Source organism: Scyliorhinus torazame, chromosome 14 (assembly GCF_047496885.1).
Source record: "Scyliorhinus torazame isolate Kashiwa2021f chromosome 14, sScyTor2.1, whole genome shotgun sequence".
Classification (NCBI taxonomy): Eukaryota; Metazoa; Chordata; class Chondrichthyes; order Carcharhiniformes; family Scyliorhinidae; genus Scyliorhinus; species Scyliorhinus torazame.
The window spans coordinates 221,494,128-221,519,838 of NC_092720.1; the positions used below are offsets into that span (position 1 = coordinate 221,494,128).

A 25,711-nucleotide genomic window follows, 5' to 3' on the forward strand; every position below is an offset into this window, starting at 1 on the left:
CTGTCCTTTTATATGGGTTGTGAAGTGCCCCCTTGTGGTAATGCCACCTCTGGGTGTCCTGATTACCCACTGGTTGTGTCCTGTTGTAATGACCCATTGGCTGTAGGTCTGCATGTCATCACAACTCTGGTGCTCCCTCTAGTGGTTACTTAGTTGTAGTGTATTTACATTAACCCCTTGTGTATATACAGTGATGCATATCACCACAAATCCATTGTTAATTTTGAATCTGACATGGATAGATTTTCACTAACGGTGCTGAAGGATACGGGGAAAAGGCAGGTAAATGGAGCTAGGCCACAAATCAGCCATGTTTTAATCAGAAGGTGGACTGGATTTGAGGGGCTAAAATGGCCTCTGTGTTCTGAGGTGCCTACATACATGAGAGAGAAAGGAGTGAGAGGGAGATCGGTGGATAGAGAGAAATGAAGCAGGTTATGGTGAGGGTGGGGGGGGGGGGGGGGGGGCAGCTCGTGTGGAACGGCAACGCTTGGGTTTGGGTTAGTTAGGCCTCAGGCTTCTGTTTGGTAACCACCAGGTAAATTAAGTGACATAGTGTCCACTCACCCTGCTGCGAGTGCTGTCCGGCGAGCACACACTTTCTCTCCTGGTCCTCTCGGTAGTGAGGGAGACAGCGGCCACAGTCAGGTGACCCCGTTGGGCAGGGGTGGCGACGGCGGAGGGTGCAGTCGAGACGTCTGGGGCACTGCGAAGCTGCGGACAGACAGAAGAAGTAAAGAGAAGCCCAGATGCAAGGTGCAAGTTGTGCATGGTCAGCGCCGAGGCGAATCCCCAAAGCCCCGCTCTCCCGAAACTGAGGCGAAAACTTGCCTTTATTTATATAGCGCCTACCACATCTTCACCCCGTTGTAAGATGCCAATCCACAGCTACATTCCCACACAGAGAGATCCCGCAAGCAGGAAAATGACCAGATAACCTGCTCTGGAGGATGTTGCCAGGAGGGCGGGCGCAGGGCAGCGGGCAAACTGTGGTTTGACTTTCCATCCGAAATGTGGCACTGCTCACCCCGTACTTGAACCCTGAGCCCTCCCTATCCGAGTATTCATAACTAATGAAAGACCTCCTGGCCTGAACACTATTGTAAGGTGGGAAATGCAGCAGCCAAGCTCTGTCACAACTCAGTGGGCTAGTGCGCAGTCGATTCCAGTCCCATTTTTAAAAATAAATATAGAGAGCCCAACTCTTTTTTCCAATGAAGGGGCCAATTTAGCGCGGCCAATCCACCTGGCCTGCACATCTTTGGGTTGTGGGGGTGAGACCCACGCAGATACGGGGAAAATGTGCAAACTCCACACGGACAGTGACCCGGGGCAGCGATCGAACCCGGATCCTCGGTGCCGTGAGGCAGCAGTGCTAACCACTGCACCCCCATGCCTCCCTATTCCAGTCCCACTCCACCCGGTGTTGCAACACAGGTGAAATTAGGTTTTATTTTAAATACCCAAAGTCTTTGGCTGAGCCCAATAAACTAGTCACCAGCTTTGTAACTTTCAGACACAAGGGCAGCATGGTAGCACAGTGGTTAGCACTGTGGCTTCACAGCGCCAGTGTCCCGGGTTCGATTCCCCGCTGGGTCACTGTCTGTGTGGAGTCTGCACGTTCTCCCCGTGTGTGCGTGGTTTTCCTCCGGGTGCTCCGGTTTCCTCCCACAAGTCCCGAAAGACGTGCTTGTTGGGTGGACTTGCGGGTTAGGTGCTTGTTAGGTCTTTGGACTTGCGGGTTAGGTGGATTGGCCGTGACAAATTGCCCTTAGGTGGGGCTACTGGGTTATGGGGATAGAGTGGAGGCATGGGTTTGGTTAGGGTGCTCTTTCCAAGGGCTGGTGCAGACTCCTTCTGCACTGTAAATTCTACATTTTAATGTAACCTTTCATTATGTACAATATTGTAATTAAACGGACAGAAAATGTAACTGACTATTTACTACAACCCCCCCCCCCTTTCTAACTACCCCAGTCTCTACACACACACACACCACAGAGGGGAAAGGATGGTGGAAAAAAGGATAAAGATAATTTCCAATCAATGTCTTTCCGAAGTTCAGGCTTTCATTTTGGTACTTCTTCCTGCTAGGTTTGAGATGGTTTTCTCTGGCAAGGTTGTCTGCTTTCTCGACAGACTCAACGTCATTTCAGGTTCGCGGCAAAAGGGTGTGCCAGGCGCTCACTGACTTGAGAACAATAAAGCAGTTTGTGCACTTCAGCAAGAGAGAGAGGGGGATAGAGAGTTCCTTTCACTCCCGAGGTCGAAACACTTCTGCCCCATTTCTCTCAGAAAGCATCATGCAGAAACCAATCACTGACCACCGTCAGGCAGAACGCTGTCCCTGGCCAACACACCAGCTGCCTGTTAATTAATCAGTCCGACTCCCTCCAAACCTGGGTGGGGATCTCCCCTACCCGGCGAGGCGGAGGTTCCCAGCGGGATGGATGGCGTGAACCACTCCGGCGTCGGGCCGGCCCAAAGCTGCCCCAAATATTTCTCCGCACCTTTAGGGCCCAAGCCCTCACGTTGAGGGGCTAGGTCCGCGCTGGAGTGGTTAGCGCGCCGCCGGACGGCGGGAAAGGCCTTTGGCGCCAGTCGGGGCCGAAGGGACTCCGCCGGTCGGCGCATGCACGGGGGTGGTCACTTCCACATCGGCCACCGCGGAGGCTGTGGCCGAGTCGGAAGGAAAAGAGTGCCCCCACGGCACAGGCCCGCCCGCGGATTGGTGGGCCCCGATCGCGGGCCAGGCACCCGTGGGGGCACCCCCTGAGGCCAGATCGCACCGCGCCCCACCCCCAGAGCCTGCCCGCGCCGCTAATCCCGCCGGTAAGGTAGGTGGTTTGATTCAAGCCGGTGGGACTGGCATGACAGCAGTGGGACTTCGGCCCATCGCGGGCCGGAGAATCGCCGGGGGTGGGGCCCGCCGACCGGCGCAATTCCCGCCCCCCGCCGAATGTTCGGTGCCGGAGAATTCGGCGGCCGGCGGGGGCGGGATTCACGCCGCCCCCCGGCGATTCTCCGACCCGGCGGGGTGGGGGGGGGGGGGTCGCAGAATCCCGCCCCTGGTTCCTAAAATCCACTTGGTGTCGAGGAGTCTGGTTAAAAACAAAACCTGGGAACACAGTGTCCTGGCAAGCAGGCTACTTCAACATGGAGTCTTCTCGGCTCTGGGTCACTGTCTGCGTGGAGTTTGCACATTGTCTGCGTGGGTCTCACCCCCACGACCCAAAGATGTGCAGGGTAGGTGGATTGGCCACGCTAAGTTGTCCCTTAGTGGGCAAAAATGAATTCGTAACTCTAAATTTATTTATTTTTAAAAAATAATAAAATAACACAAAGGAAATGGGAAGAAGGGGAATAAGCAAGAAGCACTCTTACACATCCCACAAACAGCAATGAGATAAATTAGCAGACAATCTGCTTGGTGATGTTGTTTGAGGGATAAAGGCGGGAACCGGGGTGAACTCGCTGGCTTTTCTTCCTCGTGCCGTGGGAATATTCAAGTCTCCCTGCCAGGGTAGAGGTTACGTGTGTTCGACACCTCATTGTGGAGGTGGCACCACCGACAGAGCGGCACTGCCACGGGCAGCATCGGCCTCGGTGCCGTGGCCGGGAGCGGCCATTTCGGACGCGGAGGTGAGGGTGACGCTCACTGCCCCAAGCCGGCGGTGAAGTGCCTTCGGAGACGGAGCCTCGTGCAGTCAAAGCTGGAGCAGAGCGACAGCCACAAAGCCCTTTCTTGTCAGCAAGTTGCATTGACGTCTTGCCCTGTTTTGACCTCAGTAAAATTCAATCGTCAAAGCGATGGGAGAACAGAGTTTCTGTCGAATTGAAAGCTGGCTGGTACCCCCGAGTCCATCACGGTAACCATGGATACTGGCTGATAGATACAGCCAGGGGATGATGACGTCTGTGCATGTTGCACCTAATTGGTTTTTTCTCTGTGTAAATATTTGGATTGCTGGATGACCGTGGGCGGAGGGGAGGGGGGCGGAGGGGGGGGGCCTACCGCAGATCAGTTTACTAGGAATGCTTTTCTTTACCTGCCAGAAACAGATTCAGATTTTCATAGAATGATAGAATTTACAGTGCAGAAGGAGGCCATTCGGCCCACCGGGTCTGCACCGGCCCTTGGAAAGAGCACCCTACCCAAGGTCATCACCTCCACCCTATCTCCGTAACCCAGTACATAGATCATCCAGTGCAGAAGGAGGCCATTCGGCCCATCGAGTCTGCACCGACCCACTTAAGCCCTCACTTCCACCCTATCCCCGTAACCCAATAACCCCTCCTAACCTTCTTTGGTCACTAAGGGGCAATTTAGCGCGCCCAATCCACCTAACCCGCACGTCTTTGGACTGTGGGGGTGAGACCCACGCAGACACGGGGGGAATGTGCACACTCCACACGGATGGTGACCCGGGGCCAGGATCGAACCCGGCTCCTCAGCACTGTAGGCAGAGGTGATAACCACTGCACCACCGTGCCACCCAGGATGTACATGGGGAACCTCCAGGTGGGGGTGATCCCAGGTATCTGCTGCTCTTGTCCTTCTAGATGGTGGTGGCCGTGGGTCTGGAAGGTGCTGCCTGAGGAACCTCGGTGAGTTCCTGCAGCAAATGGCCTCCTCCTGCAGTGTAGGGATTCTATGATTCCATATCAGCCTTTCCATCACTGTCACTGGGTCAAAATCCTGGAGCTGCCTTCTTAACAGCACAGTGGGTGTATCTACACCTCAGGGTTACACAGTGGTTAGCACTACTGCCTCACTGCGCCAGGAACGCGGGTCCAATTCCGGCCATGGTGTGGAGTCTGCACGTTCTCCCCCATGCCTGTGTGAGTTTCCTCTGGGTGCTCCAGTTTCCTCCCACAGTCCAAAGATGTGCAGGTTATAATAATAATCTTTATTGTCACAAGTAGGCTTACATTAACGCTGCAATGAAGTTACTGTGAAAATCCCCTCGTCGCCACATTCCGGAGTCTGTTCGGGTCACAGAGGGAGAATTCAGAATGTCCAATCCACCCAACAAGCATGTCTTTCGGGAATTGTGGGAGGAAACCGGAGCGCCCGGAGGAAACCCACGCAGACATGGGGGAGAACGTGCAGACTCCGCACAGACAGTGACCCAAGCCGGGAATCGAACCTGGGACCCTGGAGCTGTGAAGCCACCGTGCTAACCACTGTGCCAGCGTGCCGCCCACGGATGGATTTTCTGTGATTAAAATGCCGCAAGTTGTGGGGACAGGGCAGAGTGGACAAGGGAAAAGTGCCCTCTCGATGGGTCGGCGCAGACCCGAAGGGCCGAATGGCCTCCTTCTGCACTGCAGCATTCGATAACTGCAGCCATTCAAGAAGGCAGTTCACCCCCACTTTCTCAAAGGGCAATTAGGGATGGGCTACAAATGCTGGCCTCGTTAGTGAACCCCACATCCCATAAAATTAAGAATAAGTAAGATTATCTGTAGAAAATAAACCTGCCTTAATGTGATGGCTGATTGCGGATTTATTCTTTCCTAACTATGTGATTAGTGGGATTAACACAATCATCTACCTCAACTCCACTTGGCCACGCTATCCACATGTTCCTTAATGTCATTAATATCCAGAATTCTATTGATTCCTGTCTGGACCAGTCACATTGAGACCGACGCCCCACAGCCCTCGGTGGCAGTGAATTACATAGGTTCACCACCTTTGAATGAAGAAATTCCTCCTCAGCGCAGTCTGAAATGACCCCGAATCCTGAAACTGTGCCCCCTGGTTCCTTATCACCAGCTCGGGGAAATATCCAGTTCACATCTACCCTGGCAAGACCTGTGAGAATCCATTCACCCAGTGACTCCCATCCATTGGCTCCATCTACACCTCCCGCTGCCTGGGGAAAGCGGGCAGCATAATCAAAGACCCCTCCCACCCGGCTTACTCACTCTTCCAACTTCTTCCATCGGGCAGGAGATACAGAAGTCTGAGAACACGCACGAACAGACTCAAAAACAGCTTCTTCCCCACTGTCGCCAGACTCCTAAACGACCCTCTTATGGACTGACCTCATTAACACTACACCCTGTGTGCTTCATCCGATGCCAGTGCTTATGTAGTTACATTGTATATGTTGTGTTGCCCTATTATGTATTTTCTTTTATTCCCTTTTCTTCCCATGTACTTAATGATCTGTTGAGCTGTTTTCAGAAAAATACTTTTCACTGTACCTCGGTACACGTGACAATAAACAAATCCAATCCAATCCAATCCAAGCTTCGATGAGATCACCTCTCGTTCTTCGAAGCTCCAAAGAATATAGGGCTGGATTCTCCATTATTGGGTCTTTGTCTCCAACCCAGCGTCAAAACGGTGGAGTTTTAGGCCAGAAAACCTGGATTAAAGGGACACGGATTCCCAGACCTGCAGGGGGCAGGCAGGGACCCGGAGTGAATCTCGCAGCTTTTGCTGCAGATACGGGCCCCCGCACTTCCGGGTCAGAGGCCGCGCCTGCGCACGGCGGCGACCTCCAGGGGCCGCGCCGTGCTCCCGGGCGGACTCGGACAACGGAGCTGGACCCACAAAAGAGACCCCCCCGATCGGCTGCAACCTCAACCCCTGCACAAACATTCCCCGGCCGCCTATTAGGCCCCGCTAGCCTCTGATCGGCCCGTCCCCGACCAGGGCGGCCGCGGACTGAGTCTGCAGCTGCCACACGGGTATCCCGACCGGCTGGAGCACATTAGTTCCACGCCGTCTGGACTTCAGCCGGTCGGGGACGGGGAATGGCCGAGCGGGCCTCTGGCAATGGCCGCAGGTCAGTCCCAGGCGGCGAGGCGCACTCCCCGCGTACTCCGCGTTTCGGGGCCCGCAGAATCGGTGAACTGGCGCCTGTCCCGATTTCTTGCGAGAACGTAGATTCTCCGCCCCTGCGCCGGCCGCCATTTCGACGCGAGGGTGTGGCGAATCCAGTCCATCGTGTCCCAGTGTTCTCAATCTCTCATCCTAAAACAATCCCGTCATCCCAGCGATTAGTGTCTCGGGCATGGAGGGGACAGACCTCTGTCTTGACAGCCCGTTCCGGAGAGAGACATTATAATGTGATCCAGCGCAGGAACCCTCTCTCTCTGATCTCAGTGTCATGAGAGTCGGCAGATGGGCAGGAGCTTAGCAGCAAAAAGATGTCCCCCTCAGCCCCGCCAGTCTGTTGTGCGCCATTCAACGTGATTGTGTGTGCATTCCTACATCTATCCACCTGCCTTTGGCCCACACGCACGGCCTCACACACCCTTTTCCAGGTCTCAACACCTGCCCAGGTGCCCAATGACCATCACCCCAACCATCCTCCAATCAGCCTCAGCAACGATTGGTTTGACCTGTGTTTTAAAGGCGACAAAAATGATTTGACACCCCTCCATGCCACTCGTAAGTAGGTAAATCCCTTTAAATTCCACCCCCACCATATTAGCCCAGGCTCCAGCTTAGGTCGACTCCACGTACTGACTGCATTTGCAGTGACGGGCTGTGGGTGACCACAGAAAGCTGACCAGGTAACCATAAGATGTAATGGACTGCAACCCCCTTCTCACTTACTTGAAAAACCTTTTATGACAGCTTTGTTGGACTTCAGCCCCACACTCCTGATCTACGGGCAAAGTGCGGAGGGAGACATTGAAGGAGGAGGACCTTCTCAGGAACCTTAGCCTGGCCAAACTCACCATTAACGGGTCAAGGCAGCGGCCGAGCGAGGGGACCGCCCGGCATGACTGTGCCCCTCTACCGTGGCTATGTTTGTGGCCGGGTGTAGCACAGGCTGTCTGCCAGCATCATTAAGGTCTTCCATGCCTGGTGGGCATTGCGCTGTTTTATTGACCCTGCTAATCTTGACCCCGCCAATCACATTTTGATTTGAGGTTTTATATTTCCATTGCAATGTGTTTTTTGTTTGAGGCAGTGTCCCTTTAAGGGGCTGCTCTCCTGATTTGACCCTTAGTTTGCTTAATTTAGTTGAATTGGTTCAACCTAAAATAGCATAAATGGGGATAGCTGGGACACTGGGCGAGTGGAGTAATTTTAACTAAGTCAATTATCTCTCTGCAGTACAGAAAGCTACTGTGTATTGGTTTGAACTTCAGCGACAGGAGAGGATCCGGTTAACATCTAGCACCCTGGTTATCAAATCAGCACATTGAAACTGACGCAACCGTTCACTCCTTGAAATTGACGTGAGCGTACCACATCCAAAGGTCATTCAATGGGTAGGTCTGGGGTGGGAATAGAAACGGATTATTCTCAATATGAATGGCACATAACTGGATAGAGTGGTGGATCAAAATGATCGTCAATGAACCCTCAATAAAGACACTGGCGCCAACATTCAGCTGTTGAGATGGCCAAACAGCTTCAAGGGCCGGTGCAGACTCGATGGGCCGAATGGCCTCCTTTTGCACTGTAAATTCTATGATAAGGATTCAATTTATATTTTGTTATTTATTTTTTTAATTTAGAGCACCCAATTCATTTTTTCTAATTAAGGGCCAATTTGCCGCGGCCAATCCACCTAGCCTGCACATCTTTGGGTTGTGGGGTGTAGCCACCTAAATTGGCCAACTCCCGATTTAAAATGGCGAACGGCAAAGGCTGATGGGAAAGTCAGCCAACAAGTCAAAAACCAGCAGCTGCAGGTTTGCTGTGTATTTACCTCTGCAAAGGCCAGACAACATCGATACCAGCGACCATCAGCATAACAATGTAGCTGCCATCTACATACTGATGAGCAATCCCCGGGAACAATAAGTAACATTTTTGACACACAAAGCAAAGCCAGACTCCTCGGCGCCAGCAGGAGCCAACACAAAGGAGGTGAACGAGCACCTCAAGACCGCCCATCGATCAGGGAACCGCTCCAGTATTGGAGAAAATCGAACCAAGTGATTGGGACAAAGTCCAATCACTTGGGATCAGGTACAGGGTCCGCCCTGAAAAGCGGGGAGCCCCTGGGGACTATAAGAGTTAAGCCCCAAGTTCAAATCGCTCTCTCTTCACCGCTCTCTTCTTCCTGCCCGGGTCACCCAGCAAAAGGAACCAACATTGACCGTGACCGGCGCAGTGACTCCAGTGATCATCGAAATCGTAAGTCTTAATTCAACGCTCGCTCCGAGATAGGCGCTCCTAGCTACCAATCCGTACCAACTTCGAATCCCGCAGACTCAGAACCCAAAAGAAAGGCCATTTGTTTCCCTGACCTGGTGGGCCAGTTCCAAGTTAAGTATAGGCCTGTTAGTTGTAGAAGTAGCTTAGACGTAGAGTTTGTGCATGAGTAGCGATTACTGTGTATAATAAATGTGCTTTGATTTAAATCTTACTAATCGGTGTATTGGATTATTGATCATTACTCAGACTTGAACCTCGTGGCGGTATCATAAAGATACCTGGCGACTCGAGAGCAAAGGTAATAAAACAGAGCAATTGAACCAAGGAGAAAATCAGCAACAGGGGGGCGAAACCAACGCAAACACGGGGAGAATGTGCAAACTCCACACGGACAGTGACCCAGAGCCGGGATCGAACCTGGGACCTAGGCGCCGTGGGGCCGCAGTGCTAACCACTGCACCACCGTGCTACCCAGGGATTCAATTTATTTATGTGATGCATCAACATTGACATAACAATAGGAGGGAGGGAGAGAGGGGAGAGATTGATTCTGTCTTTGTCCAACAGCCAGAACAACCTGCATTTGTGTCGCACCTTTAATGGAGTAAAACTACCAAGGTGCTTTGCAGGAGCGCTGAGCGAACTTAATCTGACACTCAGCCCCATCAGAGGGTATTAAGATAGGTGACAAGAAGTTTGGTCCAAGAAGTAGCTTTCACTCAGCATCTTAATGGAGGAGAAGGAAGATGGCGGCATGTGGTGCAGTGGTTAGCACTGGGGCTACGACGCTGAGGACCTGGGTTCAAATCCCGGCCCTGGGTCACTGTCCTTGTGGAGTTTACACATTCTCCCTGTGTCTGCGTGGGTTTCACCCCCACAACCCAAAGATGTGCTAGTTAGGTGGATTGGCCACGCTAAATTAGCCCTTAATTGGAAAATAAATAATTGGGTACTCTAAATTTTTTTTTTAAATGGAGGAGAGGGATTCAGAGAGAAGTGTTCTGTTATGTCCCAAAAAAATATCTTCGTGAGTGGGGCACAGAAAAGGATACTGAAGGAAAAGATAGAAAAAAAAGATATGGGCACAGTGGTTGGCATTGCTGCCCCACAGCGCTAGGGACCCCGGTTTGATTCCGGCCTCGGGTGACTGGCTGTGCGGAGTTTGCATGTTCTCCCCCGTGTCTGCGTGGGTTTCCTCCACCGTCCGGGGTGTGCAGGTTAGTTTACGGGGCAGGGTGGCGCAGTGGGTTAGCACGGTGCCTCAAGGCGCCGAGGTCCCAGGTTCGATCCCGGCTCTGGATCACTGTCCGTGTGGAGTTTGCACATTCTCCCCGTGTCTGCGTGGGTTTCGCCCCCACAACCCAAAGATGTGCAGGCTAGGTGGATTGGCCACGCTAAATTGCCCCTCAATTGGAAAAAATTAATTGGGTGCTCTAAATTTATTTTTTTCAAAAGTTAGGTTACGGGGGAGTGTAAATGGGTGGGGTGCTCATTCGAGGGGTTGACGTAGAATCGATGGGCCACATGACCACCTTCTGCACTGTAGGAAGTTTATGCAGGAGAGACGGCAGCCAATTCACGCACAACATGTTCCTACACACATCGATAATCTGTGGCGTTGTTTATTGATGTACAGTGAAAGATAGAGCGCATCCAGCGCTATGGTTGTCCAGTTCAACATTTTATCAAAAGGACGGTACCCCAACAATGCTATACTTCCTGAGCATTTCACTGGGCGTTATGTGCCTGGAGTGGGATTTTATAGAACTGTTACAGCGCTGCTACATCGTGTCAGCACCAGACCTCCAAACGAGCATCGTTACTCAGTGCCATTCCCCTGCCTTTTCCTCGAACCCTGCACATTGTTTCTATTCAAATAATCATCTAACGCCCTCTTTAATATCCCGATTGAACCTGCCTCCACCTCACTTCCAGGCCGTGCGTTCCAGACCCCAAACACTCGCTGGGTGAAAAAGGTTTCCCCCACATCGCAGTTGGTCTTTTGCAAATCACTTTAAATCTGTGTCGCTCTCGTAGAGTGCAAAGTCTTACAACACCAGGAAGCTCTCTCGTAGAGCGCAAAGAACAGTACTGTACAGGAACAGGCCCTTCAGCCCTCCAAGCCTGCGCCGATCTAAACTAAAACCTTCTGCACTTCCGGGGTCCGTATCCCTCTATTCCCATCCTATTCAGAATGGGAACGGCAAGGAGGGAGAGGCGGTTGGGTGTTATTTATTTATTATGAGGTTTCCTGTTTGTCTTGATCGGATTTTGGTTGTGTTTAATGTATCTACAAAATTCCTTAATAAAAATATTTTTTTAAAGTCTCCAGCCGTTCCTTTTCCTCTGACAATCCTCTTCACTATCCACATCAACCTTTGAGTCATCCGCAACTTCCAGCTACATTTTCCTCCAAATCATTTATATATACTACGAACTCTCGTTCTCGATCCCTTTACGAGGGGGGAACAGTTTCTCCCCAACGACTCTGTCCAGCCCCCTCGCGATTTTGAACTTCTCGATCAAATCTCCTCCCAGCCTCCTTCTCTCCGAGGGGAACAATCCCAGCCTCTCCAATCTCTCCTCATCACCGAAGTTTCGCATCCCTGGGATCCGTTCTTGTAAACCTCCTCTGCTCTCTCTCCAATGTGTCCCCATCCTTCCTATAGTGTGACACCCAGAACTGGTCACAATATTCCAGCTGAGGTCTAACTAGAGTCTCGTACATGTTCAGCAGAACCTCCTGGTTCTTGTACTCCAACTTCGAACTAAGAAATCACTGACTCAGAGGCGAGAACGAAAGTAAAATAGATCTTTCGATTTTCTGAGCAAAAATAGAAGTTTATGTTTACGATGACTCATTAAGTCACCCAATACTGAAGCCAAACTCCTTTCAGCCGAGGTTGCCTCCTCATCTGAAGGTGTTGCATCATGCTGGGTTACAGATCCATAGCTTGGATTATCCACTGTGAAATGACCCATTTCACTTGTGTGGGACTGGACAGCAAGCAGGGGGGTGGCACAGCTAGCTTACTCGCCCCGGATTCTGCCATGTTAGTTTGAGGAACAGCAGGAGTGTTAGGCCAACCTGGGCAAGTGTACGGGCAATTCCAGCCCCAAGTGCCCCAGAGTCATATCGCAAGTGAATAAACCAATAACGCGCATCGAAATTCCTGAAGTCTTTGGCCCTCGGCTGCCCAATAATTACAGTCACTAGGTTTGTAAGTTTAAACGCACTTACTGTTGATTAATAACTGGAACAAATAGGAAATATACAATAAACTCAGCTGCTTAATGGCGAGCTAATACCTGACTCTCCTTTAACTGCCCCACCTTCCAACCCCACATACACAAGACAGACAAACACAGAAGGCAGGGAAGGTGGAAAAATAATATGGATTAAGGTGAAAACGTAAGAGTCCTTGCTTCAGATGATGTGTCCCTTAGTGCACTTCCTTCACATTATGGGTGCGGTTTAATGTTTCTGGCCAATAGCATGTAATGATCTTCTTTACAGCTCGACAATATATCTTGCAGCTTTTCCAGGAGGCTTCGCCTCTGCCTTTCTTTGGAGAGGGGAGAGAACTCTTACACCGGATTTCCAGAGAGAATTCGTCAGATCTGTGAGAGAGAGAGTTAGAACTCCTCCATCCAGCCTTCAGAACCAAAGTGAAATTAACTCCAGCCTTGTGACACTAGGATGCATGTCAGTGGGACCGGAACTAATCACCACCAGCCACAGGGCAGGGCACAGACATTTGTGCCAATTCACTGGCCATCAGCCAAGTCAATCAAAGAGAGTCATCACTGAAGCTTTCCGGATTCTTCCTGCTTGATTTAAATATACATGCCACTGCTTCTGCTTGAGTTAAAGACACTGGCTCATTAAAGTCACAGGTCCATTACTCATCCGTGGGCCAAAATGGGAATAGCAAAAAGAAAAGAAAGGGGAAATAAAGGAATAAACAGGAAGGACCCTTCCAGGAGCTTTTCCCCAGTGTCCGGGCCAACACACCCCATGGTGAGCACCATCAAAAATCAGATGAGTAGCTCACAGGCACATTGCTGTGCATCACTGGGCTGCCATGCACCAACCCAGGCCCCATGTGTATTCCCCGCACTCCTTCGAGCCAATGTTGGGGGTTGTGCCCTTTGTCATTTAATCTCTTGAGCTTCGCCATTCACTTGCAAACCTCTTTGTCGCCCCACTTCTCTCTTTGGTGGAGGTGCTATTGTCACTGGACTCGGAATCCAGGAGTCAGCAGTAACGTTCTGGCTTTGAATCCCACCACGGCAGAGAGTGAAATGTGAATTCAATAAAAATGTGGAATTAAAAATCTCATGATGACCATTGACAACTGTTGTAGAAACCCATCTGGTTCACTAATGTCCCTTAGGGAAGGAAATCTGCCGTCCTTACCCGGTCTGGCCTACACGTGACTCCAGACCCATGGCAAATGTGATTGACTCTTAAATGGCCTCTCTGAAATGGGAGTAATTCAAGGGCAATTAGGGATGGGCAACAAATGTTGGCCGAGCCAGCAACACCCAGGTCCCTCGAAAAAAACGATTATGCTTTTCATTCTTCCTGGGACAATTTTCAAATAGTAATAATAATCTTTATTATTGTCACAAGTAGGCTTACATTAACACTGCACTTAAGTTACTGGGATAATCCCCTAGTCGCCACACTCCGGCGCCTGTTCGGGTACACAGAGGGAGAATTCAGAATGTCCAATTCACCGAACAAGCACGTCTTTCGGGACTTGTGGGAGGAAACCGGAGCACCCGGAGGAAGCCCACGCAGGCACGGGGAGAACGTGCAGACTCCGCACAGACAGTGATCCAAGTCGGGTACCGAACCCGGGACCCTGGAGCTGTGAAGCAACAGTGCTAACCACTGTGCTACTGTGCTGCCCATTAACTGAATGAATTAACAAAATGAAATTTCTCAACTGACAATGGTGGGATTTGAACTCACAACCTCCTGGGTTCCTGAAGCAGTCGCACCGCCAAAGATAAATCAGCCGATTAAAGACAGAGCGAAAGACACGCAGCAACATGGCCAGGTCTGTACAAAAGGGCACTGTCGGCCTGAAGCATCCATTATTGAATTAACCAAATAAAGACTTGTTCATTACTGCACATTTCCAGACCTTAGATTGTCCCCCTCGAAGCGTTCTACGGTCAGTGAAGTACTTTGTGACGTGTAACCTCTGCTGCAATGAATGGATTGCAGCAACCAATTTGTGCACAGGGAGCTCCCACAAATATCTGTGTGATCATGAGCAGGTCACCTGTCCATCGGGAGAAACTAAACGCTTTGTCCAGAAGACGGCACAGCCGGCAGTGCGGCACTCACTCAGTACTGTGCAGAGTACCAACGCTACATTATGCGCTCAAGTCTTTGGATTTGTTTTTGCACCAAAGGATGTATCTCTTACTCCAATCAAATCAAAATATTCCTGGACAGGAGCTGATATTCCTGACACTTTCCCAATTTTGTACAATGCACGTCCAAAACACAATTGTAAATTCCATCTCCTCTTAGCTCCTTTCAGTAGCACCCCGGTTCGGCTCCACTTAACTCACCCACTGGCTATTCAGTCCCTCGAGTTTGTTCCTCCATACAGTGACACCCTGGCTGATCTGTATCCTAATTCCTTCTGTCTGCCTTGCTTTGAACAGCCCTGGCTAACAAAACATTCTCATTCTCAGACTTTAAACTCTTAGGCGAGAGAGTTCCACACTTCAACCAGCCTTAATGTGGGGCAGGGCTTCAGACTTGTCGCTTACATTTGGCTTTGAACTGAAGGTTAAATCCCATTGTCCTGTACTGCTCTGCCAGCCAAAGGGTTTTCATTGCATCCACCCTTAGAACATACTTTGAAAATATTCAAGAAAAGCCTCACTCAAATCACCTCTTAATTTCTCATATTACAGGTAATGCAAGTCTGGTTCCTGCAATCTCTCGTCATGATATAACCTGCTTACTCAGGGTACGCTTGCGGCAGCTCTTACAAGGGGGCCAGGATACAGGCCGTTCAGACTCCATGGGTAAAGATCATCCTATCCACCATCTACAAGGCACAAGTCAGGAATGTGATGGGAAACTCTCCACTTGCCTGGATGAGATCAGCTCCAACAACACTCAGGAAGCTCGACACCATCCAGGACAAAGCAGCCCCGCTTGATTGGCGTCCCTTCCACAAACATTCACTCCCTCCCCCTCCGATGGACAGTGTCAGCCGTGTGCACCATCGACAAGGTTCACTGCAGGAGCTCACCGAGGTTCCTCAGGCAGCACCTTCCAAACCCACGGCCACCACCATCTAGAAGGACAAGAGCAGCAGATACCTGAGATCACCCCCCACCTGGAGGTTCCCCTCCAAGTCACTCCCCATCCCGACTGGGAAATATATCGGCCGTTCCTTCAGTGTCGCCGGGTCCAAATCCTGGAGCTCCCTCCCTAACAGCACGGTGGGTGTACCTACACCTCCGGGACTGCAGCGGCTTCAAGGCGGCAGCTCAGCACCACCTTGTCAAGGGGCAATTAGGGATGGACAATAAATGCTGATCGAGTCAGTGAGCTCACAACCCGGAAATGAATAAAAAACACCCAAATCCTCCCCTTGTCTCTTCCCATCCCGCAGGATTCTTCCTACTCCTACCTGCCTCTGGCCTACCTTGGAAGGATTCACACTTGAACCTGGGCCTGTCTTGGCTCAGTTACGTACCCCCCCCCCCCCGTCATCGAATCCTGGAGTGAAACCTCCAGCCTTTCCCACAAGATCTCCCTGGGGCTCCTGCCTCCATGCGAGCATGTTTATTGGTCACCTCCCTCCTCAACACATGAGGTCCTTTTTCCCCATTCCCACCAACAGTGCTCACCCATGGGAAAGGGAGCAGAGGATGCTGACACCAGCACAGACAATCCTCAAACTCAACCCCCACACAAGTTGAAATTGGAATGCTGTCAATCAATGCAGATGACAATGGCAGAAATAAGAAAGGGGTAGGGGTAGGGGATGAAGCACTGATTTCCTCTTCCCGTTTTCCAAATCCGAGTGGGTCCTCAACGTGGGAACCTCACTGGCGGCCAGAAATGCTAAATCCTGCGGGTTGTTTAAAACTGTCCTCTGTCAAAACCCCACTGACAAAACATGCCTAACCTGTGGATGCAAGAAAAAAAAGAATCGTGCGTTTCACATTGCAACAAGTCAGCCTCCTGCTCAAGTCTTGCAGTTTGCAAAACAAAATGTTGCGCCAATGTTGAAACAAGTCTATCTCGGATATATATTACACCCAACGCTGTTTGCATTTATTTTAGGATTGTTTTTGCTTCTATTTGAAACCGGTTTGCAGAAGAGCTCTCTCACGCTGTTTCTTTTTTCTCTCTCCCCCTGCGCATTGTCTTACCTGAATCGGAAATCCCCAGCGAGATGACCAGCAAGAGGCTGCACCAGGCGAGATGCTCTCCGACAGAAGCCATGGTCAGACTGCGACAGGAGGAGGAGGAGGAGGAGAGCTGGGGGCTGTTCAAGTGGGAGGAGACCTTTTCATTGATAAAGGTGCTGCTGGATGTGTGAATGGGGAGCACTTGGGGGAAGGTTGCAGGTCCAGGGTTTCTGGCAGGGTCAGTGAGCAGGGCAGCCAAATGTGGAGCCACACGGCCGTTCGTCCCATCCTGTCCCTGCTAGTTCTCATCCAGTCAGTCCCATTTCTGGAATTAAAAGTCTCAAGGATGACACTTCTGGTTAAAAGCTCATCTGGTTCACTTGTGCTTTGGAGGGAGTGCGGCAGAGATGTACACGAATGATATCTAATAATAATCTTTCGCATTATTATTGTCACAAGTAGGCTTACATTAACACTGCAATGAAGTCACTGTGAAAATCCCCTCGTCGCCACATTCCGGCGCCTGTTCGGGTCACAGAGGGAGAATTCAGAATGTCCAATTCACCTAACAAGCACGTCTTTCGGGACTTGTGGGAAGAAACCGGAGCACCCGGAGGAAACCCACGCAGACACGGGGAGAACGTGCAGACTCCGCACAGACAGTGACCCAAGCCGGGAATCCAATCTGTAGCAGAGTGGTTAGCACTGCTGCCTCATGGCGCTGAGGACACGGATTCGATCCCGGCCCTGGGTCACTGTCCATGTGAAGTTTGCACATTCTCGCTGTGTCTGTATGGGTCTGACCCCCACAACCCAAAGATATGCAGGGTAGTTGGATTGACCACACAAAATTGCCCCTTAATTGGAAAAATTAAAGAAAAAAAATGATGCCTGGACTTCAGGGGTTTTTTCTGTTATTCGTTCGCGGGATGTGCCGTCGCTGGCTGTGCCAGCATTTATTGCCCATTTCTGAGGGCATTTAAGAGTCAACATTGCTGTGGATCTGGAGTCACATCTAGGCCAGGCCAGGTAAGGATGACAGAATTCCTTCCCTAAAGGACATTAGTGGGCAGCACGGAAGCACAGTGGTTAGCACTGTTGCTTTACAGCGTCAGGGTGCCAGGTTCGATTCCCGGCTTGGGTCACTGTCTGTGCAGAGTCTGCACGTTCTCCCCGTGCCTGCGTGGGTTACCTCCGGGTGTTCCGGTTTCCTCCCACAAGTCCCGAAAGACGTGCTTGTTCGGTGAATTGGACATTCTGAATTCTCCCTCAGTGTACCCGAACAGGTGCCGGAATGTGGCGACGAGGGGATTTTCACAGGAACTTCATTGCAGTGTTAATGTAAGCCTACTTGTGACGATAAAGATTATTTTAAAAATTAATTATTAGTGAATCGGATGGGTTTTTACCACAATTGTTTCATGGTCATCATTAGAATTTTAATTCCAGAATTTTATTGAATTCTAATTCCACCATCTGCCGTGGTGGGATTTGAACTCAGGTCCCTGGAGCATTATATCCTGGATCTCTGGATTACTAGTCTAGGGAAAATACCACTACGCTGCTAAAAAGGTCAGCAAGGCAGCACAGTGGTTAGCACAGTTGCTTCACCGCTCCTGGGTCCCAGGTTCGATTCCCGACTGGGTCCCTGTCTGTGCGGAGTCTGCACGTTCTCCCCGTGTCTGCGTGGGTTTCCTCCGGGTGCCTCCCAATCTCCCGAACGACGTGCTTGTTCGGTGAATTGGACATTCTGAATTCTCCCTCTGTGTTCCCGAACAGGCGCTGGAATGTGGCGACCCGGGGCTTTTCACAGTAACTTCATTGCAATGAAAGCCTACCTGTGACAATAATGATGATTATTATTATACTCTTTATTAGTGTCACAAGTAAGCTTACATTCTGAATTCTCCCTCAGTGTACCCGAACAGATGCCGGTGTGGTGACTAGGGGATTTTCACAGCAACTTCATTGCAGTTTTAATGTAAGCCTACTTGTGACACTAATAAAGATTATTATTAATATAGGCTCTAGGTAAATCTCACATTCTTGCTGTCAGTGTCACATATATTACGGCCGGCCAGGACACATATCAAGACTCGTCATTTCTTTCCCACCCCTTGATGTAACAGGGCTTTTTTTTGTAATTTATAAGGATGAAGGAATTAATTCAATGTCTGTGCCTAACTTTTTATGTGCTGATTGGCACTCGCAAGTCTGATAAGCTTTCTTGAATTTCAAACACAAAGGGGTACATTTTTATTGAGCTAGAAATCCACCCAGTGTTCCCCAGGTAAAGATATGAGGGTATTTAAGAAGGTAAGCCACATCCCAATCTTTGCAGTACACACACGCACATGCACAAACATACATACAAACACACACGCACAATCACACACACACACTAACAGATACACAAACAGAAGCAGAAAAAATAACAAGTTATATTTTTTCGCAATATTATAATTCATCACTCATCTGAGGAAGGAGCCGTGCTCCGAAAGCTAGTGATTCCAAATAAACCTGTTGGACTTTAACCTAGTGTTGTAAGAGCTCTTACTGTAATTCAATAGTACGAAGGCAAAAAAATAAATTTTTAAGAGCCCTTCGCTGTATCTGTAGCTGAGGCGAAAGTTTTCCATAACGGTTGTGAAATCCCAGTGAAATTGATCTGATGTAAACTGCAATTTCTGGAGACAGTCCTTTTTTTCCAACCGTAATCCATCTTTTCCAAAAGTCGATGATTTTTGCACGTGGCATTCCTTTGGTTTGCAAATTCTCCATCTCTGTGGTGGAGTTCGAACTGTAATGGAGATAGGGTCTTGAACTTGAGAAAGAGCTTGTGGTCCAGCTTCCTTGGCAGATTGCTCCCAGACACCTCTTAGCAGCTTGTACTAAAAGACATTTCAAAATGGTTATTCTGGTCACATAGTGATTTACCCTGATTGAGGTGTACAAGGTTATAAGGGGCATTGCCAGGGTGGATAGGGATTAGCTGTTGCCCTTAGTTTAAGGGTCAGTCAAAGGGGCACACAAGGTCAAGGTGAGGGGCAGGAGGTTTGAGGGAAATGTGAGGAAAAACGTTTTTACCCAGAGGGTGGTGAGGGTCTGGAACTCACTGCCTGGGTGGGTGGGAGAGGCGGGTTGCCTCACATCCTTTAAAACGTACCTGGATGAGCACTTGGGCACGTCTTAACATTCAAGGCTATGGGCCAAGTGCTGGCAAGTGGGATTAGATGGGCAGGTCAGGGCCTTTCATGTGTCGGTGCAGACTCGATGGGCCGAAGAGCCTCTTCTGCACCATTATTCTGTGATGCTGATTCTGTGAATTCAGAAGTTAACTAATTTGCTCATGACTGGATAGAAACTGTTATTGTTATGCCCTGATTGATTAGTTTCTTTCATATCTCAGCCATTAACACATGAATGATCCATCCTCCATCTTGATGAGCAGGAAAAATACCTCTATAGCCAGGGTCATGGTAGACTTTCTGTCTCCGCTTGAAAGGTAGCTTTATGGAAATGCAAATGGTGAGGACCAGGACAGTTTTAATAAATCTTCAAAGTATCAGCAGGTGGGCCATTCTATAGATGTGGCTGTGGCATGTCTGAATTGTGATCCACATTGGGACCTTCCAGAGACTGGCCAATTTGTAATGCCAGACATCAGAAAGCCTGTGGCAGCCATCTTAAGTCAGGTTGCTTGCTTTTTAGAAAAGTCCCTTTTAAATAGTTCAAAATATGTTTGATCAGCGAATGAAATTAAAGACTAATATCACACATGCACGTACCACATAATTGTGATGCTTGTCAACAGTGTGTCTATTAGTCTTGCCGATAAATACAATAAAATGCCTTTTCATTGTCAATGAAGCATGTTCTTGCTTACTTCGAGATTTTTATTGAAGATTGTTCTTAGGTTAAGTATTCCCTCTCTTGTTTCTGTTCCAGGTCTAAATCCAAACTGTGTTTCCTAATTTGTGCTTCAAATGTGTTGTTATTTCTTTCCATATCAGTTTAATGAGATCACTCATTGTGCTTATGATTCTGAATTGATTACACTCCATTGCTCCAGGTCTCTAAGGTAACTTAACAAATGCTTAATGTATCAAGGCACTTGGAATGTGTCCCATGGTCTGTATATTTGATCACAGATTTCTGTCATCACTTCTATTTCTGTTTCCCCAAGAGCTTTTAGATGTTCAGTTGTTACTTCATCGATGTCTGGAGCTTTTCGTTTGCTCATCAAATTCAAAGTATTCATTACCCCTGAGATTATTAGGTTTACTTCATCGTTTACTTTTATATCTCGACGATTCCCTTGATTTGAACCATCGTTCGATTATATCCTGTCCTTTTTGCTGCTGGGTTCCTTTCGAACAATATTTTACCATCTTAGGCTTTCATGCACTCCGCTGTCTGATAACCCCTTTCTTTCTGTCAATGATTTCACCGTCGGGTGCGTAACTCTCATTATGAGATTTTTTTTCCCAGCTCCAATACTTCACCACACCTCTTAGAACATAGAACATAGAACGATACAGCGCAGTACAGGCCCTTCGGCCCACGATGTTGCACCGACATGGGAAGTCAAAAAACAAAAGCCATCTAACCTACACTATGCCATTATCATCCATATGCTTATCCAATAAACTTTTAAATGCCCTCAATGTTGGCGAGTTCACTACTGTTACAGGTAGGGCATTCCACGGCCTCACCACTCTTTGCGTAAAGAACCTATCTCTGACCTCTGTCCTATATCTATTACCCCTCAGTTTAAGGCTATGTCCCCTCCTGCTAGCCATTTCCATCCGCGGGAGAAGGCTCTCACTGTCCACCCTATCTAACCCCCTGATCATTTTGTATGCCTCTATTAAGTCTCCTCTTAACCTTCTTCTCTCTAACGAAAACAACCTCAAGTCCATCAGCCTTTCCTCATAAGATTTTCCCTCCATACCAGGCAACATCCTGGTAAATCTCCTCTGCACCCGCTCCAAAGCTTCCACGTCCTTTCTATAATGCGGTGACCAGAACTGTACGCAATACTCCAAATGTGGCCGTACCAGAGTTTTGTACAGCTGTAACATGACCTCATGACTCCGGGACTCAATCCCTCTACCAATAAAGGCCAACACTCCATAGGCCTTCTTCACAACCCTATCAACCTGGGTGGCAACTTTCAGGGATCTATGTACATGGACACCTAGATCCCTCTGCTCAGCCACACTTTCAAGAACTTTACCATTAGCCAAATATTCCGCATTCCTGTTTTTCCTTCCAAAGTGAATCACCTCACACTTCTCTACATTAAACTCCATTTGCCACCTCTCAGCCCAGCTCTGCAGCTTATCTATGTCCCTCTGTAACCTGCTACATCCTTCCGCACTGTCGACAACACCACCGACTTTAGTATCGTCTGCAAATTTACTCACCCACCCTTCTGCGCCTTCCTCTAGGTCATTGATAAAAATGACAAACAGCAACGGCCCCAGAACAGATCCTTGTGGTACTCCACTTGTGACTGTACTCCATTCTGAACATTTCCCATCAACCACCACCCTCTGTCTTCTTTCAGCTAGCCAATTTCTGATCCACATCTCTAAATCACCCTCAATCCCCAGCCTCCGTATTTTTTGCAATAGCCTACCGTGGGGAACCTTATCAAACGCTTTGCTGAAATCCATATACACCACATCACCTGCTCTACCCTCGTCTACCTGTTCAGTCACCTTCTCAAAGAACTCAATAAGGTTTGTGAGGCATGACCTACCCTTCACAAAGCCATGCTGACTATCCCTGATCATATTATTCCTATCTAGATGATTATAAATCTTGTCTCTTATAATCCCCTCCAAGACTTTACCCACTACAGACGTGAGGCTCACCGGTCTATAGTTGCCGGGGTTGTCTCTGCTCCCCTTTTTGAACAAATGGACCACATTTGCTGTCCTCCAGTCCTCTGGCACTATTCCTGTAGCCAATGATGACATAAAAATCAAAGCCAAAGGTCCAGCAATCTCTTCCCTGGACTCCCAGAGAATCCTAGGATAAATCCCATCAGGTCCCGGGGACTTATTTATTTTCAGCCTGTCCAGAATTGCCAACACCTCTCCCCTACGTACCTCAATGCCATCTATTCTATTAGCCTGGGGCTCAGCATTCTCCTCCACAACATTATCTTTTTCCTGAGTGAATACTGACGAAAAATATTCATTTAGTATCTCGCCTATCACTTCAGACTCCACACACAATTTCCCATCCCTGTCCTTGACTGGTCCTACTCTTTCCCTAGTCATTCGCTTATTCCTGACATACCTATAGAAAGCTTTTGGGTTTTCCTTGATCCTTCCTGCCAAATACTTCTCATGTCCCCTCCTTGCTCGTCTTAGCTCTCTCTTTAGATCCTTCCTCGCTACCTTGTCACTATCCATCGCCCCAACCGAAACTTCACACTTCATCTTCACATAGGCCTCCTTCTTCCTCTTAACAAGAGATTCCACTTCCTTGGTAAACCACGGTTCCCTCGCTCGACGCCTTCCTCCCTGTCTGACCGGTACATACTTATCAAGAACACGCAGTAGCTGATCCTTGAACAAGCCCCACTTATCCAGTGTGCCCAACACTTGCAGCCTACTTCTCCACCTTATCCCCCCCAAGTCACGTCTAATGGCATCATAATTGCCCTTCCCCCAGCTATAACTCTTGCCCTGTGGTGTATACTTATCCCTTTCCATCATTAACGTAAACGTCACCGAATTGTGGTCACTGTACCCAAAGTGCTCTCCTACCTCCAAATCCAACACCTGGCCTGGTTCATTACCCAAAACCAAATCCAACGTGGCCTCGCCTCTTGTTGGCCTGTCAACATATTGTTTCAGGAAACCCTCCTGCACACACTGTACAAAAAACGACCCATCTATTGTACTCGAACTATATCTTTTCCAGTCAATATTTGGAAAGTTAAAGTCTCCCATAATAACTACCCTGTTACTTTCGCTCATATCCAGAATCATCTTCGCCATCCTTTCCTCTACATCCCTAGAACTATTAGGAGGCCTATAAAAAACTCCCAACAGGGTGACCTCTCCTTTCCTGTTTCTAACTTCAGCCCATACTACCTCGGAAGAAGAGTCCCCATCTAGCATCCTCTCCGCCACCGTAATACTGCTCTTGACTATCAGCGCCACACCTCCCCCTCTTTTGCCTCCTTCTCGGAGCTTACTAAAACACCTAAACCCCGGAACCTGCAACATCCATTCCTGTCCCTGCTCTATCCATGTCTCCGAAATGGCCACAACATCGAAGTCCCAGGTACCAACCCATGCTGCCAGTTCCCCTACCTTGTTTCGTATACTCCTGGCATTGAAGTAGACACACTTCAAACCACCTACCTGAACACTGGCCCCCTCCTGCGACGTCAAATCTGTGCTCCTGACCTCTATACTCTCATTCTCCCTTACCCTAAAACTACAATCCAGGTTCCCATGCCCCTGCTGCATTAGTTTAAACCCCCCCAAAGAGCACTAACAAATCTCCCCCCCAGGATATTTGTGCCCCTCAGGTTCAGATGTAGACCATCCTGTCTGTAGAGGTCCCACCTTCCCCAGAAAGAGCCCCAGTTGTCCAAAAATCTGAATCCCTCCCGCCTGCACCATCCCTGTAGCCACGTGTTTAAATGCTCTCTCTCCCTATTCTTCATCTCACTATCACGTGGCACGGGCAACAACCCAGAGATAACAACTCTGTTTGTTCTAGTTCTGAGCTTCCATCCTAGCTCCCTGAGAGCCTGCCTGACATCCTTGTCCCCTTTCCTACCTATGTCGTTAGTGCCAATGTGGACCACGACTTGGGGCTGCTCCCCCTCCCCCTAAGGACCCGGAAAACACGATCCGAGACATCACGTACCCTTGCACCTGGGAGGCAACATACCAAACATGAGTCTCTCACGCTCCCACAAAATCTCCTATCTGTGCCCCTGACTATCGAGTCCCCAATTACTAATGCTCTGCTCCTCTCCCCCCTTCCCTTCTGAGCAACAGGGACAGACTCCGTGCCAGAGGTCCGTACCCCATGGCTTACCCCTGGTAAGTCATCCCCCCCACAAGTATCCAAAGCGGTATACCTGTTTCTCAGGGGAACGACCGCAGGGGATCCCTGCACTGACTGCTCCTTCCCAGTCCCTCTTACAGTTACCCACCTATCTCCAATCTTTGGTGTAACTAATTCCCTGAAGCTGCTATCTATGACCCCTTCTGCCTCCCGAATGATCCGAAGTTCTTCCAACTCCAGCTCCAGTTCCCTAACTCGGTCTTGGAGGAGCTGGAGATGGCAGCACTTCCTGCAGGTAAAATCAGCAGGGACACTAACTGCATCCCTCACCTCAAACATCCTGCAGGAGGAACATTGCACTCCCTTCCCTGCCATTCCTCTAACTTTCTACCAAGATCTGGCTAACAACTAAATTAAATTTTTATAAAAAATAATAATATAATAAAATATGGTACTTACCTCAGACCAATGGGTTTTATTATTAGGTTAGAGGAGGAGGGCGGGTGGGAGACACTACACGTGTAGTGTCTCGGGTTTCCTCTCCACCAGAATTTATTGGTGAGGGTCTTCCCAGACGTCCGCGGGTCGACTTCCTGTTCCCGCCTAAAACACTAATTTAAAAAAAAAAGAAAAATTCTCAGCTCCTGCTGAAATTGACTAACCAGCCAGCTCCACTCCCGCCGAAATCGACTGGCCTGCCCCTGCAAAGACAAGTGCTTTTAAAGGTTGACTTACCTCCCAGCAACCTCCTTCCGCAATGTTCCCGCTGAAACGGACTCACCAGCTGTTCTCCCGCCGAAATCGCCTGGCCTGCCCCTGCAAAGACAAGTGCTTTTAAAGGTTGACTTACCTCCCAGCAACCTCCTTCCGCAGTGCTCCCGCTGAAACTGACTCACCAGCTGTTCTCCCGCCGAAATCGACTGGCCTGCCCCTGCAAAGACAAGTGCTTTTAAAGGTTGACTTACCTCCCAGCAACCTCCTTCCGCAATGCTCCCGCTGAAACTGACTCACCAGCTGTTCTCCCGCCGCCGAAATCGACTGGCCTGCCTCTGCAAAGGTAAGTGTTTTTGAAGGAGAGACTTACCTCCCAGAAATCACTTGCGCACTGCTCCCGCTGAAATTGACTAG

The 25,711-nt window shown here is 49.4% G+C and overlaps 1 protein-coding gene and 1 long non-coding RNA gene across 2 annotated transcripts in view; both read right to left on the reverse strand.

The window, feature by feature from the left end:
- The window catches only part of LOC140389181 (neural proliferation differentiation and control protein 1-like), a 79,324-nt gene extending 62,693 nt beyond the window's left edge, over positions 1-16,631 (reverse strand). The window contains exons 1-2 of the mRNA XM_072473342.1: positions 16,559-16,631; positions 568-714 (exon numbers count right to left, since the gene is read on the reverse strand). Coding sequence (XP_072329443.1) covers positions 568-714; positions 16,559-16,631 — 220 coding nt within the window. The remainder of the gene's footprint in view (positions 1-567; positions 715-16,558) is intronic.
- A 2,329-nt stretch (positions 16,632-18,960) lies between these two features.
- LOC140389437 (uncharacterized) lies at positions 18,961-25,269 on the reverse strand. The gene is made up of 2 exons (XR_011934397.1): positions 25,043-25,269; positions 18,961-19,428 (listed from the first exon to the last, which is right to left on the reverse strand). It is a non-coding gene; the product is annotated as an uncharacterized lncRNA (long non-coding RNA).
- Positions 25,270-25,711: the final 442 nt, after the last annotated feature.